At 34.1% G+C, this 14803-nt stretch overlaps 1 protein-coding gene across 1 annotated transcript; it reads right to left on the minus strand.

The window, feature by feature from the left end:
* Nucleotides 1-1728: 1728 nt before the first annotated feature.
* On the minus strand, nucleotides 1729-14770 carry LOC144434008 (uncharacterized). Its single transcript, XM_078122445.1, has 4 exons — nucleotides 14639-14770; nucleotides 13079-13209; nucleotides 12495-12626; nucleotides 1729-3271 (listed from the first exon to the last, which is right to left on the minus strand). The coding sequence occupies exons 1-4, from the start codon at nucleotides 14652-14654 to the stop codon at nucleotides 3047-3049; spliced, it is 504 nt and encodes a 167-aa protein (XP_077978571.1). The 5' UTR covers nucleotides 14655-14770; the 3' UTR covers nucleotides 1729-3046.
* Nucleotides 14771-14803: the final 33 nt, after the last annotated feature.

Below are 14803 nucleotides of genomic sequence, written 5' to 3' on the forward strand. Positions count from 1 at the left end.
TTAAAAGGTGCAATACATGTTCTCACTCCATGTCATATGCTTGGGATGTATCAAGAGACAAAGAGTTTGTCATTGTTTATCGCATGCACATACATTTGCTGTATGGAAATTTAAGTACAGCAGGGGGTCATGATTTCGTTCAGTTGCTGAAAATAGGGTGGAACCCCCCCCCCTCCCCTTTATTCACTTTGTAAAAATGATGACACGGGATGATGACCCCCTCCCTTCTTTGGGGTAAACCATTTGATGGGAGGCGGGGGGAGTTCAGGATCTGGACTATACAACATTTTCTTTATTCGGTGGATACGAACTGTTGAATAAATGCAGGTACAAATAATTGTATATTCTTCATGCACTGTGCATGCTCGCTTACGATACAGAAGTGTACTGGCACCGTAATTGGTAATGGTATCTATCCATAAATACAACACGACGCGTCCCTATGGTCTAATGTCTATAGCAACATTTTAAAAACAAATTTCTTTGATGATTGTATACACACACACACACACTCACACGATAAAATAACAGGGAATCATATTACAAATGAATGAATGAATGAATGAATGAATGAATGAATGAATGAATGAACGAACGAACGAACGAACGAACGAACGAACTAATGAATGAACTCTGTATACTATTGAAATAATATACTACATTTCAATATATACTCATCTATACAAGCACCACATAATTACTATATATAGAGAAACAACTAGTATACAGGCCCGTACATACATACATCCATGTCTATAGATAGTTATCTATGAGTTTAAAATTATATATTTACCAAAACATAATATTTTGTTTATTTGTTTGTTTATTTACTTATTTGTAACATGGTTCACAGCGCGGGCTCCCTGTGGTGAAAATATAACTCAATGGGTGAGAGAGCAGTGTGTAATGGGTACATGAGAAGATTTCCCCCCCTCCGGTCCCTGGAATTTTTTTTTAATTTTAACTTGTCGAGGTGATAACCAAACCCTTTCCTGATCACAACTGAAATTTGAATTCAGAAAACTAACGTCAACAAAAAATGTCAAAGTTATTAAATGTTGAATTCAAGGTATAAATTCAGGTCAGTATGCTCAACTTAATAATTTGAGTTGGAAGTCTTTTGTTTTGTTTTATTTTGAGATTTGCCAACAGTTTAACAATACAAAACCTTTGACAAGAGTTTTTAAAAGTTTAGGTGCCACAGAAACACATGTACTTGGGAATTTGGCGTTTGTAGCTAGTTTCTGTGCTTACAGGACCACAGTTGTTTTTTAGGTCATATCCTGGAAGCAAATTTTCTTTCTCTGTTTTGAGTTGGTCAGCACAATCCCCCCCCCCCCCCCCCCCCACATTTTGCCTGTGAACATTTTTTTGGCAAATCCTCCAATCTCCGAAATTAAATGGTGTACCCTTTACAGCAAACCCAAGCTGGCTTGCTAGTAATGACCCACCATTGCTCAGATAAAATTAATACGATTTTTGTTTGATATGTAGGCTACTACTAAAGACTTTAGCCATTCAGAAATAAATGGCAATGACAATACGCAAACCAAAAACTTGTACATTCTAAGCCAGTCACTGTAAACATTTCACAACCATAACTCCAAGAGATATCTCATTTGAATAATACAACTGCAATGCGATATGTGTACTAAGATCAAGTTTAGTCACGCATAGTTCAAATTACTAGTACATGCAGTAAATAAACTGACACATATACTCAGTGGGTTGCAAGAAATCAATCTATTTACCATGCTGTATGCAAAAAGAAACAAAGTGAGTATTTCAAACTTCATGTAAATGCACAATTAAAAAACATATACAAAGTGATTAAAAGGGACTGACGAATGACTGGATAAAGTCTCAGAACTTTACACCAAATCTCTGATGTATTCACAGTCTTGTCAAAATAAATGTATCTAAAACAGTCAAGATTACTTGTCAAACCAACCACCATTTAACAATTAGAACATAAAGTGGTCATATGGAAAAGGATTGAGGATTTTTAATTTATAAAACAATTTTATCATGGCTTCCTACTTTGAAAATCAATGTGAAACAACAAATGCAAAGTCCTTGTTTGTAACTCAGTAAATTACAAAAGATTTATGTGTAAAATCTTTGTTATTGTACATACAACAATGAACTTTTATCATTTTTTAATAGCTTTTTAAAAATGTATTGAGTTTCAAAACACAGACTTTGTCATTATAGTTTCATATTAATGTAATTCTTGCAATTCAAAAGAAAGCTTTCCATTTTCACTTTACATTTATATGATTTTTATTTCAAAGATTTATCAAAATTGGTACTCGTAATGTATATTACATTTGACATGGTATCTCTTCCAAAATTTAGCCAGAACACAGTACCACTGGTTATAACAACTTGAGCATTTCTCACAACAGCTAAATGTCTTAATTACCTCAGTGAAAACACACAACACTTGTAAGTTGTCTGAATTTACACATCAAAATTATGGGCAAACACTTTAGGAATAGATACATTCATGATCTTTGATACTAAAAAAGTTCAAGGTTCTATCATTGATCAGGTATTGTAAAACATTTTTTAATATTGGCCGTGAATATCTTCTTCAGTGAGTGAAAGACCAGTGCATATAAACATATAGCAGTAAATGAAGACAAAAAACACAGCTTTAATATTTATTTCATCTACAGTTTCCTATTTAAAGTTTATCTTTTGTTGCATGAGTTTGATGAACTCTTATCAATTATGTTTTTGACAGTTTGGAAAAGCATGTATATATGTAGATCTATATGCATATGTGCATGGTACCTATGTGAACGCACAAATGATTAATAAGTTGTGGTTGAATATTGGACTGTAAGATTTGTCAATATGTACACTCCTTTTAATTATTTGTTACCGAGAAGTTTAGCAAATGATTAACAGGAGCACCATTAAAGACAAATCTGTCAGTTTAGTTGACCATAAACATTTCACTTCAGTGATATCATTGTTACATTATTGTTACATCATATATTGTTACATTATTGTTACATCATATATTGTTACATTATTGTTACATCATTGTTGCATATTCCAGATCAGTAGCTGCTGTTGTACTCATGTCATTGAAATCTGACATCAACAATGGCAGTAGTATCATGTACTCAACAAACATGAACAGCATGATTAAGAGAATGAGGGCTATGCCGATACCAATACTGACACAAGACATCTTCTTGGCTTTGTTGGCATGGTCCCAGGCTGTAGTCAAGTCATTCCTTGCAGCTGCAACTCTTGCCTAAGAAATAACCACAGGTAGAATTGGTTAGTGAGTGTGAGTTTTTTTTTTTTGAATGTACTAAACCATACAAGACTTCAGACACAAATCATTTGCAATATTTAGCATGTATGTCCCCTTGAGATACAGCAGCAGCCAGTAAAAATAGCCACTTACTCCACAACTTAATTCTTTTTACCTACTTTTTCAGAAATTTGTTTTAAGAATGTTTGTTTGAACCATTATATTTCCATGATTCACAGATTTTACTATAAGCCCCTGTATACAATGATGATGTATACAACTCTGAATAACCTGGAATAATGGGCAAAAGTCTCAAAGTTTGATTTAATAGTATGTTGATGTTGTGACTTTTCTGATATCAAATTCTGCTTTACCGTGATATTGTAATTTGTGTTATATTCTTACAGGGTAAATGAAGCTGTCAAAGATGCCTGTTCTCAACTCTCGTTATGAAAATAGCGCCAGTGGCGTTGTAGCACAACTGTACAGTGTAAAAATGTTTATTCACATGGGAGCCATAATAGGTATACATGTTCATTTACTGAATGACTATCGAGTTGCCTATCCAACCCTGTTGTAATATTTGCAATTGATTTGACTGTTACTATTGGTGTGGTCATGTTGCTAGACATATTTGCATACATTTGTTGAATGTTTATTCAATTGTCTATTAATCCCTGATGCTGTCTTTGCAATATATGTGATCACTTGGCTGTTGGTATGGACGTGGTCTTGTTGCTAGGTATATTTGCATCCATTTTTTAAAATGTTTATTCATTTGACTAAGAATCCCTGATGTTATCTTTGTGAAATATGCCACCGTTTGGCTGTTGTTATGAGCATGGTCAGAGTTGCTAGGGATATTTGCATTCATTTTATGAATGTTTACTTACTTGCCTACAAGATAATGTTGTTATTTCACCAAAATATAATGCCATTTGGTTGTTGCTAAGGGCGTGGTCTTGGTTGCTAGGCATATTTGCATACATTTTTTGAATGTTTGTTCACTTGTCTAAGAATCCGTTTACTTTTGACTTTAAGTCGTTTATAAACACACATTTCTCGCACACACACACACACACATTTCTCGATGCCTATAGCACTAATGAACCTAGTTCAGTTGTGCTAAAAAATCGCAGATGTAGAGCTAAATTTCTTGCATAAATCATGAAATTGCAAGACTATATACCTTATGGAAGGCATTCAGTTTAAATCTGGTTTTGTAGATTTTTCATACTTTACTATAATAAACTATTCTACTACTACTAGTACCACTACCACCACCACCATCACTACTACTACTCCTACTACTACTACTACTACTACCACCACCACCACTACTACTACTACTACTACCACTACCACCACCACCACCACCACCACCACCATCACTACTACTACTACTACTACTACTACTACTACTACTAGAACCTTTGTAATAGCTCCCTCTATGATGTACATGTGTAGACTGATTCTGAAATTTTGCAGGCAGTGTCAACATACTCTCATGACTCTGTCATTTAGATTCAGAGTTACAAAATTATCATATTTGCAGAATATTGTCAGTGTAAAATAAAACTTTTAATATGCATAAGACATTCTACTGACATTCATCCAAAACTTAAAGGCCAAGGATTCAATTCCAGGTGTTTTCATAAATAATGCTACATCATCAATAAAGCCATAAGGATTACATAGGATTATTCTTTTGTTCTGGATCATTTTTTTCTATAGCTCTGCTAGACAACCGTTTTTCACTTCTAAATTTTAATTCTAAATTCCAACTTAAACTTGACCTTTAACCACACATATCTAGTGCAAAATCTGAGGGTAATTAGAATGCATTTATGAGTGTTGTTGCAATATTGAAATTTCATTACAATGAAACATAATCAATGCAAAATATTCCTAATTCTTGGATCATGCACTATAGTGTGATTATACAAGGAGAACTTTAGATACCTAGTGTACATGTACATGAATTCTACACAAGGTGATATAGAATTCATTTATGTAAATTACATTCACAAGTTTTGTTACTGTATGCAAATTATATGATAACAAGTTGAACTCATTATCAATGCAGAATATACATTGATATCTGATTATACACTGTATAATGCCAAGAAAAAAGTACATCAACAAATTTTGTAGGATATTTGCACTTTGTAATCATCAATGTAGATACTAGTATAACATTTTATAAAGCTTGAAGCTGGCATTCATAAAATATTGTCTAAGCATGGAAAATCTTAAATTATGCAAATTACTCATTAATGCAAAAGCTATATCAACATGCTTCAGGAGACATGTTCTTTGTCATTATCAACGTTTCTACCAAATTAAATGAATTCGAAGCACATATAAACATATTGCCTAATTATTGAAAATCATTATTTATGCAAATGCATCATCATCAATATTCAGAGAACCTTTAGCAAAATCTAATCAGCTCTAGCTAGTACCCAAGTACCCAGAAGAACTGAATTGTACCAAATTTCATGTCCATTGAGCCATCTGTTTTTGAGAAAATAAGACAGATACATTGTAGAAAGACACACAGACCAAGGGACAAATGGGCAGACATAACATTCCAAGTAAAATGACAAGTAAAATGTGACCCTTTCCTGATTTCTTTGACTTAAATGTGGCCCTCTCTTACAAAATGACCCCCTACCCTCACTCTTCAATCCCTCCAGCACATTGTAAATACTGAAGGCTCCCTTATGTCACTATTATATTAACTGTTCATTTATGATATCCACAAGTTCATGTTAGCTGCCGTCATGTACAGATATGTACCGGTACATGACGGCAGCTACCGGTAACATGAACTTGTTTATGAAAAACTTCTTTATTTTAAGTTTAACAATTCAGAGAGCTACCTAAGTTTTGAAGTTAAGTATTTTAAAGTTACCAAAGTTTTTAGTTATCATATACACCATACACCAGGAAGTAAAATACACATGTACACCTGGAAGTAAAGAAAATGGAAGTTCAGAAAAAGTTCACAGATTTATTTAAATATAAAGAGGTCTGTGTGACAGCCATTGTTACATCTAGTCACATGATGCAGACACACACTGATGTCATCATTTCACATAAAAAAGTTGCTGGAGTACATCTCTGTTCAGTTCTGTATATTTGAAGTTAAGAAAGTTAATATCAGTTTGAAATTCTTTAGTTACCTTACACATATACATCTGGAAGTAGAAAAATGGAAGTTCAAACAGGCTTCACAGCTGTCCAAATATCAAAAGGTCTTAAGAGACATAGTTACACCTAGTCATAGTATAGTATAAAAACAACTAATGATGTTATCATTTCACACAACAAAGTTATCAGAGTACAGTTCTGTTCAGTTCAGTTCAGTATAAATGTAGTACACAAGTCAGGAATACAAGATCTGGGAGATTTATTTTCGCACAGCCTGTGTCTCCTTTTGATACCAAATAACCAACTTGACAAGATGTGGATAATGTACAAGTTACATGTCATACTCCTGTTGGGGTTCCTACTCCTGACTGTTGATATTCCTGTGGTCTTTTCAGATGCAACATGTAAGGTGTACAACCAGTCATATGTTGACTGCAGTTGGAGAGGATTGGATAGCATCCCTGGCAATCTACCATCATATTCAACAAATCTACATTTAAATGGTAATGAAATCACATCTTTCCCACCAGGCAGTTTAGCAAGTCTAAAACAACTGGAGTATCTACAGCTTGGAAACAACAATATAGAAACTCTCCATTCTGGCTTTCTCCAAGGACTTCATCAACTGAAAGTACTGGTCATGATAGGCAATTCTATTTCCAATATTGAAGCACATGCTTTCAGAGATGTCCCTAAACTAGAAATTCTTGACATGTCTTTTAACTATGACCTCAGAGGAATTCCAGATTATGTGTTCACTCCTCTGAAAAACTTGGTTACACTTGGCCTAAGTGATACTGGAATTGAAATGTTGTCATCTTCATCATTGCAAGGACTTGTCAATTTGCAAGAATTATATTTCACTAGAAGTTCAATAACTGAAGTGGCAGATGATACATTTAAAGACCTGAAGAAATTAAGAGTATTAGATTTGAGTGGTAACTGTTTTGTCTGTTTTCCAGGTCAATCACTCAAGCTCTTGAAAAATATTGAAATAATTGATTTTTCATATATGTACATGAGACTAACATTTGACAATGATTGTGGGGACATTGATCTGAGAGACTTTCAAATACTAGAAGTATTTTCTCTTGACAGAAATAATATCAATGATTCAAATATACAGAGTATAAAATTTAGAGATGTCCCACTGCAGATGTTGGATTTCTCACACAATAATTTGAAATGTCCAATAGATGGTACATTTAATGCAGTTCGAGCTACAACGCTGGACTTATCTGACAATCCAATCAATGGTAAATGTCTGGAGAAGTTACTGTATGACCTTGAACATTCTAATATCAAAACTCTGCATTTGGGGAACACAAGACAAGGATTTCCAGTAACAATCACAAGCACTACTTTCAAAGGTTTGAGAACATCAAAGTTAGATGAACTGTGGATAAATAATATGTATGTTGAAGACACCAGCTTGTCTGCTGGAGTTTTCCAATGGTTGTCATATTTGAAAACATTAGAATTACGTTTCAATCATCAATTTAAAATTTCAAGAACAATGTTCAAAGGCTTACACAATTTGAAAACTTTGAGATTACTGTATAATGACTTTGATGACATTGCACAGTTTTCAATGATTTGACATCCCTGACAACACTGCAAATACAATGGAATATCTTCAAAGATTGGTATACAATGAATGACATTTTAGAAAATTTACAGAAACTCACCACATTACAATACATATATCTAGATTACAACGACATACAAAGTGGAGATCTTTCATATTCTTTAAGTCATATGACTTCTCTGATAGAGTTGGATATCTCTCACAGCAGTACAACTGCATTGTTTTTTCCTCAAAGCATTGGCGTGGAGAAACTTCCAAATCTCCAAGCACTATCAATAGATGTTTCGCCTTTTGGAAAATATGCTATAAATCCATCACTTAAGGTGTTTTCTTTAACCAGAGTAAGACAAGACACTGTTCGTTCAAAAGATTTTACTTTTTTTTTGGACTATGCAACAAGTTTGCAAACTTTAACTATTGACCATATACAATTCGAAACCATTCCAAACAATTCAGTCCCTTCTTTACTATCTTTAACACTTAAGGATGTCTATTTTACAAACCCAGCTGATGTTTTTGAGTTCATAAATCTATTTCCTAATATAAAAGAACTCTCTCTGACTGATGTACAAGACCTGACAAACAAATTTATGGTGGACTTGCTGCCAACATTTTCTCATTTAGAAACACTGACCATTATGAATACAAAAATCAGTGAAATTAATACACAAGCTCTGACAAATTTACATAATTTATCAACTTTTACAATTGAGAATAATCATTTAGACTGCTCAAAATGCAAGATGAAGGAATTTGTAGAATGGATGAAAACAGATAGAAAAGTCTATGTTGAACCATCCATTATCAAATGTGTAGAGCCCTACAATATGAATGAAAAGTCTGTGTTAACTATGACCTTTGGATGGGAATGTAATCTAGCATTTATGATTTCAGTACCTGTTACTTGCATTTTTGCCTTTTCAGCAATTTGTATTGGACTTTGTGTTCACTTTCGTTGGTATATACGCTATTGTTGTTTCCTCATCAAACTAAAGCGTGGTGGATATCAACTCCAAGTCAATGATGAGGAGCAGCCATTGAATATCAGATATGATGCATTTGTTTGTTACAATGAAAATGACAGAGACTGGGTCATGCAGCAATTACTTCCTCATTTGGAAAATATTGATCCACCTAATTTCAAACTGTGTTTACATGAACGTGATTTTATGCCAGGTATTGATATTTTTGACAACATTCTTGAAAGTATAGAGACTAGTCACAAAACTATGTTGATACTGTCACCTGGCTTTGCACAAAGTGAGTGGTGTTATTTTGAGATGAGAATGGCTCAAGATCATTTATTTCGACAGAAGAGAAACCTTCTCCTTCTTGTTTTGTTACATGAAATTCCTGATAATGACATGCCAAGAGTTTTACGAAAGATGTTACTGACCCAGAAATATATCAAATGGACAGAAAATGAAGTTGGTCAGAGACTTTTCTGGGAGAAATTAAAAGTTGCATTAAGATCTGACAACAGAGTTAACAGAGTGGCAAATATTTGAGAAGTGCCTTTTTTGCCTTTTTAACATCTAGGGACGATTTTGACAACATTTTTTAAAGTAAGTCTTTATATAGTCTATAAGATGAACTATGTCAAAGACATTAAAGGAAAAGTCCTGTCAGACTCATTTCTGCCTTTAGCATACTTGTATTAAGTTTTATCATTTGATATATATGAGTTTGATAATAAAAGAGCACTTTCATAACTTCTTCAGCTTTGAAACCTTGTAAAGAAGTCCTACTGCACTGAACATGTGTTCAACCATTTCCTGCAAGGGTTTATAGGAAACCTATGTAGATGACATCATATATACCTGGCTAGTTTCTTTGCATTGATATTCTTTGTATTTGTTAAAGGCATTTGAAATACAAATGTACCTGTATTGAATTATTTGTTCAGCGCCTTTCAACATTTCTGTTGCATGGATTGTGTTTCTGGTTGATTGTTAAGGAATGTATTTTATTGTAATATCAGCACAAAATGTCAAATCAATTTTAAAAACTTTGGAAAAATTAGCAATTTAGTTGAATTCATTTCATGGACTATTATTAGTATTAACATTTATTGTGAAAAACTTTTCACTGACATTTTTTTAATAGTGATTACTTGCCATTTGGTCAAACGTGATAATAAATAATCTGATAATGGAACACGGTGTCACCTATATGTCACCTTTGTGTTAGAGGTATGGCTGTGGACAGATAGTAGAAACTTTGTTATGGGTGCCTGTTAATGATAGCTGCTAATATCATGTGTAGATTCATTGTGAAAGTTTGTAGACCTCGTCAACATACTGTAAACCTAGATATTTTCACTACTACAAAGTTTTGTGATTTTTACAGCCTTCAGCAAGTTTTTAAAGACCAATATTCTCTAATTACCTGACTGGTACATTGTGTCCATGTGCATGAAGGCATTTTAGTCACTATTTATCTATGTGTTTTTGTTCTCCAGTGAAATTAACAAAACTAAGTGTTTAGTGAAAATATCCAGGTTTCCAGTACTCTCATAACTCTCTCATTAAGATTCTGTTTTAGAAAATCATCACATTTCCAAATTTTATTTTATCATTATCAAATTCTATGATTTCAAAAAGTTTCAATATGTAAAAGAAACCTAACTGTAACTTGGTAACTATATCTGATTATTGACATTCATCCAAAACTTAAATGCCAGAGATACAATCCTTGGATTTCACATTGGTGCTACCTTACTAGTTGAATCATAAGGGATTCCTAGTACTCCTTAGTTTTCACATTGGTGCTACCTTATTAGTTGAATCATAAGGGATTCTTAGTACTCCTTGGTTTTCACATTGGTGCTACCTTACTAGTTGAATCATAAGGGATTCCTAGTACTCCTTGGTTTTCACATTGGTGCTACCTTATTAGTTGAATCATAAGGGATTCCTAGTACTCCTTAGTTTTCACATTGGTGCTACCTTACTAGTTGAATCATAAGGGATTCCTAGTACTCCTTGGTTTTCACATTGGTGTTACCTTATTAGTTGAATCATAAGGGATTCTTAGTACTCCTTGGTTTTCACATTGGTGCTACCTATTACTAGTTGAATCATAAGGGATTCTTAGTACTCCTTGGTTTTCACATTGGTGCTACCTTATTAGTTGAATCATAAGGGATTCCTAGTACTCCTTGGTTTTCACATTGGTGCTACCTTATTAGTTGAATCATAAGGGATTCCTAGTACTCCTTAGTTTTCACATTGGTGCTACCTTATTAGTTGAATCATAAGGGATTCCTAGTACTCCTTGGTTTCTCATTGGTGCTACCTTACTAGTTGAATCATAAGGGATTCTTAGTACTCCTTGGTTTTCACATTGGTGCTACCTATTACTAGTTGAATCATAAGGGATTCTTAGTACTCCTTGGTTTTCACATTGGTGCTACCTTACTAGTTGAATCATAAGGGATTCCTAGTACTCCTTGGTTTTCACATTGGTGCTACCTTATTAGTTGAATCATAAGGGATTCCTAGTACTCCTTGGTTTTCACATTGGTGCTACCTTACTAGTTGAATCATAAGGGATTCCTAGTACTCCTTGGTTTCTCATTGGTGCTACCTTACTAGTTGAATCATAAGGGATTCTTAGTACTCCTTAGTTTTCACATTGGTGCTACCTTATTAGTTGAATCATAAGGGATTCTTAGTACTCCTTAGTTTTCACATTGGTGCTACCTTACTAGTTGAATCATAAGGGATTCTTAGTACTCCTTAGTTTTCACATTGGTGTTACCTTATTAGTTGAATCATAAGGGATTCCTAGTACTCCTTAGTTTTCACATTGGTGCTACCTTATTAGTTGAATCATAAGGGATTCCTAGTACTCCTTGGTTTTCACATTGGTGCTACCTTACTAGTTGAATCATAAGGGATTCCTAGTACTCCTTGGTTTTCACATTGGTGCTACCTTATTAGTTGAATCATAAGGGATTCCTAGTACTCCTTGGTTTTCACATTGGTGCTACCTTACTAGTTGAATCATAAGGGATTCCTAGTACTCCTTGGTTTTCACATTGGTGCTACCTTATTAGTTGAATCATAAGGGATTCCTAGTACTCCTTGGTTTTCACATTGGTGCTACCTTACTAGTTGAATCATAAGGGATTCCTAGTACTCCTTGGTTTCTCATTGGTGCTACCTTACTAGTTGAATCATAAGGGATTCCTAGTACTCCTTGGTTTCTCATTGGTGCTACCTTACTAGTTGAATCATAAGGGATTCTTAGTACTCCTTAGTTTTCACATTGGTGCTACCTTACTAGTTGAATCATAGGGGATTCCTAGTACTCCTTGGTTTTCACATTGGCAATAAAAAAAAATAATTACAATATGTTGTGCAATGTGAAGCATGCAAAGTTCATCCTGATTGGTTGCAAATAAGATTTATTTCATTTGCCTGAGCTATATGAATCATGTATGTAAAAAAAAAAAAAAACCAGAATGCTTACATCTGATGCCCTCAGGATGGCAAAGATACCAGTTGGCCAGAAACAGCAAACTGTGGCAAAGATAGCCAAGGCTAGGTGATCAGGTGGAGCCTGCCCATTGTTAGGCTGCACGGTTACAGGTAATCCTGCAGTCTAATATGAGAGAGAAAGACAAAATTATTGATAACCACAGTACATGTAACTTACAATGCTGCCCTCATGAAGATTACATGGTATTAATCTGTGTAGCATATGGAGGGTGGCGGACATCCAGACCTGCAAGCACACACACCCACATTGAGCTGTAATACTTTTTATTATTGGTTACAAATAGCAAGTAAATATTCTTGTGCATCTCTCCTAAAGTTTATCTGCCATTGTTGTAAACTGTAAACCTGGAAATTCTTTTGTTAAAGACTAATATTTTCACTTACTTTACTGAAACACAAAAATGCAAAAATAAGTACCGGTAGTGAAATAGTGCAACAGTCTTTAATAGTAATTTGTAAACATTAGTCTTTGAGAACTAGTCAAAGGCAGTAAAATCATAAAATTTCCAGTGACAAAAATGTCTATGGTTTTACAGTATTGAGGAAAAAACTTACTGTCTGTATAGTTTGCCCATACATGTATGGTGGTGGTGGAGGTGGCTGTTGGTAAGTTGGTGGTGATACATAAACATTCTGATCTCTTTGACCATGAAGTATGGCATCACCTTCCTCGGCCTTTTGTAAATCTGAAATATTTTAGATTAAAAAAAACACTTGTCAAAGATGATGTTTTGATTACTGTATACAACATTTTGTGGACTTTTTCTTTAATTAATCGTACATGTACTAGAAATCAGGAGTTTGCTAGTGATGGTTTAAATAGAAAATTACATTGATTTTAATGAGAGATTTCAATAAGTGTCCCACTCATAGTAAAACCCATTCACTCACTAATACATACATGTACATAGACTAATACATATAGCTCTACAAATACATGCTCCAAGAAATCCAAGAAATCTCTGTTTCACTCTGCTATAGTTCCTCCCTATAAAAAAAACACCCCGAGAATACAAACAAATATTTTGCCAACTACCGAGACATTTGCTAAAGTCCTTGATAGATATGGAAATGAATTTTAAATCACTATGTCTTGTTATTTCTGCCATTTCTTGTCTAACGTTCACTAGAGCTGCAAAACAGACAATTACAAATTGACTAGATCAATATTGCACATACATGTACACACAACCTCCATTCATGCTGCAGTCAAGTTACATGTATCCATTTTGAGACTTAAGGGAATGTTAGACAAGAAATGATAGGATATACAAGATATATTACAAGATATACATGTAATGATGTCGGTTAAATTGAGTGATTTAAAGTACATTTCTTTATTCTTTTTAGTCATTACCAAAGGTCTGGTATTTTCAGCAAAAAGCTGTGTGCAGGGAATAAATGGTCAGTCTCTGGGTTATTGATCGGGAGTAACCAAAACACAACCTTCCTTGTTTGTGCCAAGGGAACAGATTTTCTCTTGAAGTGTATATTTCCAGAGCTACATGTGTAGCTACATGTGTAACTAAATACATAATTGCAAGTGTAACTATGCATTTAAAGCATGCATGCACATGCACATGTAGCACACACACACACACATGCACACACACACACACACACACACACACACACACACACACACACACACACATGCACGCACATACATACATGTACATACATGCATACATATGTGTACACACACACACACACACACGCACACACACACACACACACACACACACACACACACACACACGGTATAAATAATGTCAGAGCAAAAACGAAAGCATTGTCAAAAGATAATACATCCACTGAAGATTGCTATGATCAGATAATGATTGATAATTTATTGATCATAATTTACCTATTACATTATAATTATAATTAACATATTGATTATAATTTACATATTGCATTACAATCAACATGTTTACATATGGGAACGCTTCCACAAAATAAAGGCATTTTCGTAAAACTTGGGGGCGTTCCATGTCATTGTCAATCACCAATATAATAAATTGTTATATAATGTAAGAAATGTAATTACATAGCAAACGTAAACTTCTCTTTGAATTTCCATATACTGATCTATAAAAAAAACCTTAAACATACCTTGCTTATCAGACATTATTTCTGTAGCAATTCTTCGAAACGACCATAAAAAGGGAAACAAACGTTATTTATTTTTGTACTGCGTAGTACTTGATGACAATTATAATTGGTTGGTTTGTGTGTGGTTTCTCTTCTCCTTAACCCGGAAGTAATAATTTGGACGCT

Source organism: Glandiceps talaboti, chromosome 4 (genome assembly GCF_964340395.1).
Source record: "Glandiceps talaboti chromosome 4, keGlaTala1.1, whole genome shotgun sequence".
Lineage (NCBI taxonomy): Eukaryota > Metazoa > Hemichordata > Enteropneusta > Spengelidae > Glandiceps > Glandiceps talaboti.

Bases quoted from the DNA above. Each gene is read 5' to 3' on its own strand.
- LOC144434008 (XM_078122445.1), bottom strand. The intron at 12,627-13,078 runs GTAAGTTTTTTC...CTCTCATATTAG, and splicing joins ATGGGCAAACTATACAGACA to ACTGCAGGATTACCTGTAAC. The intron at 3,272-12,494 runs GTAAGCATTCTG...GTTATTTCTTAG, and splicing joins CCATCCTGAGGGCATCAGAT to GCAAGAGTTGCAGCTGCAAG.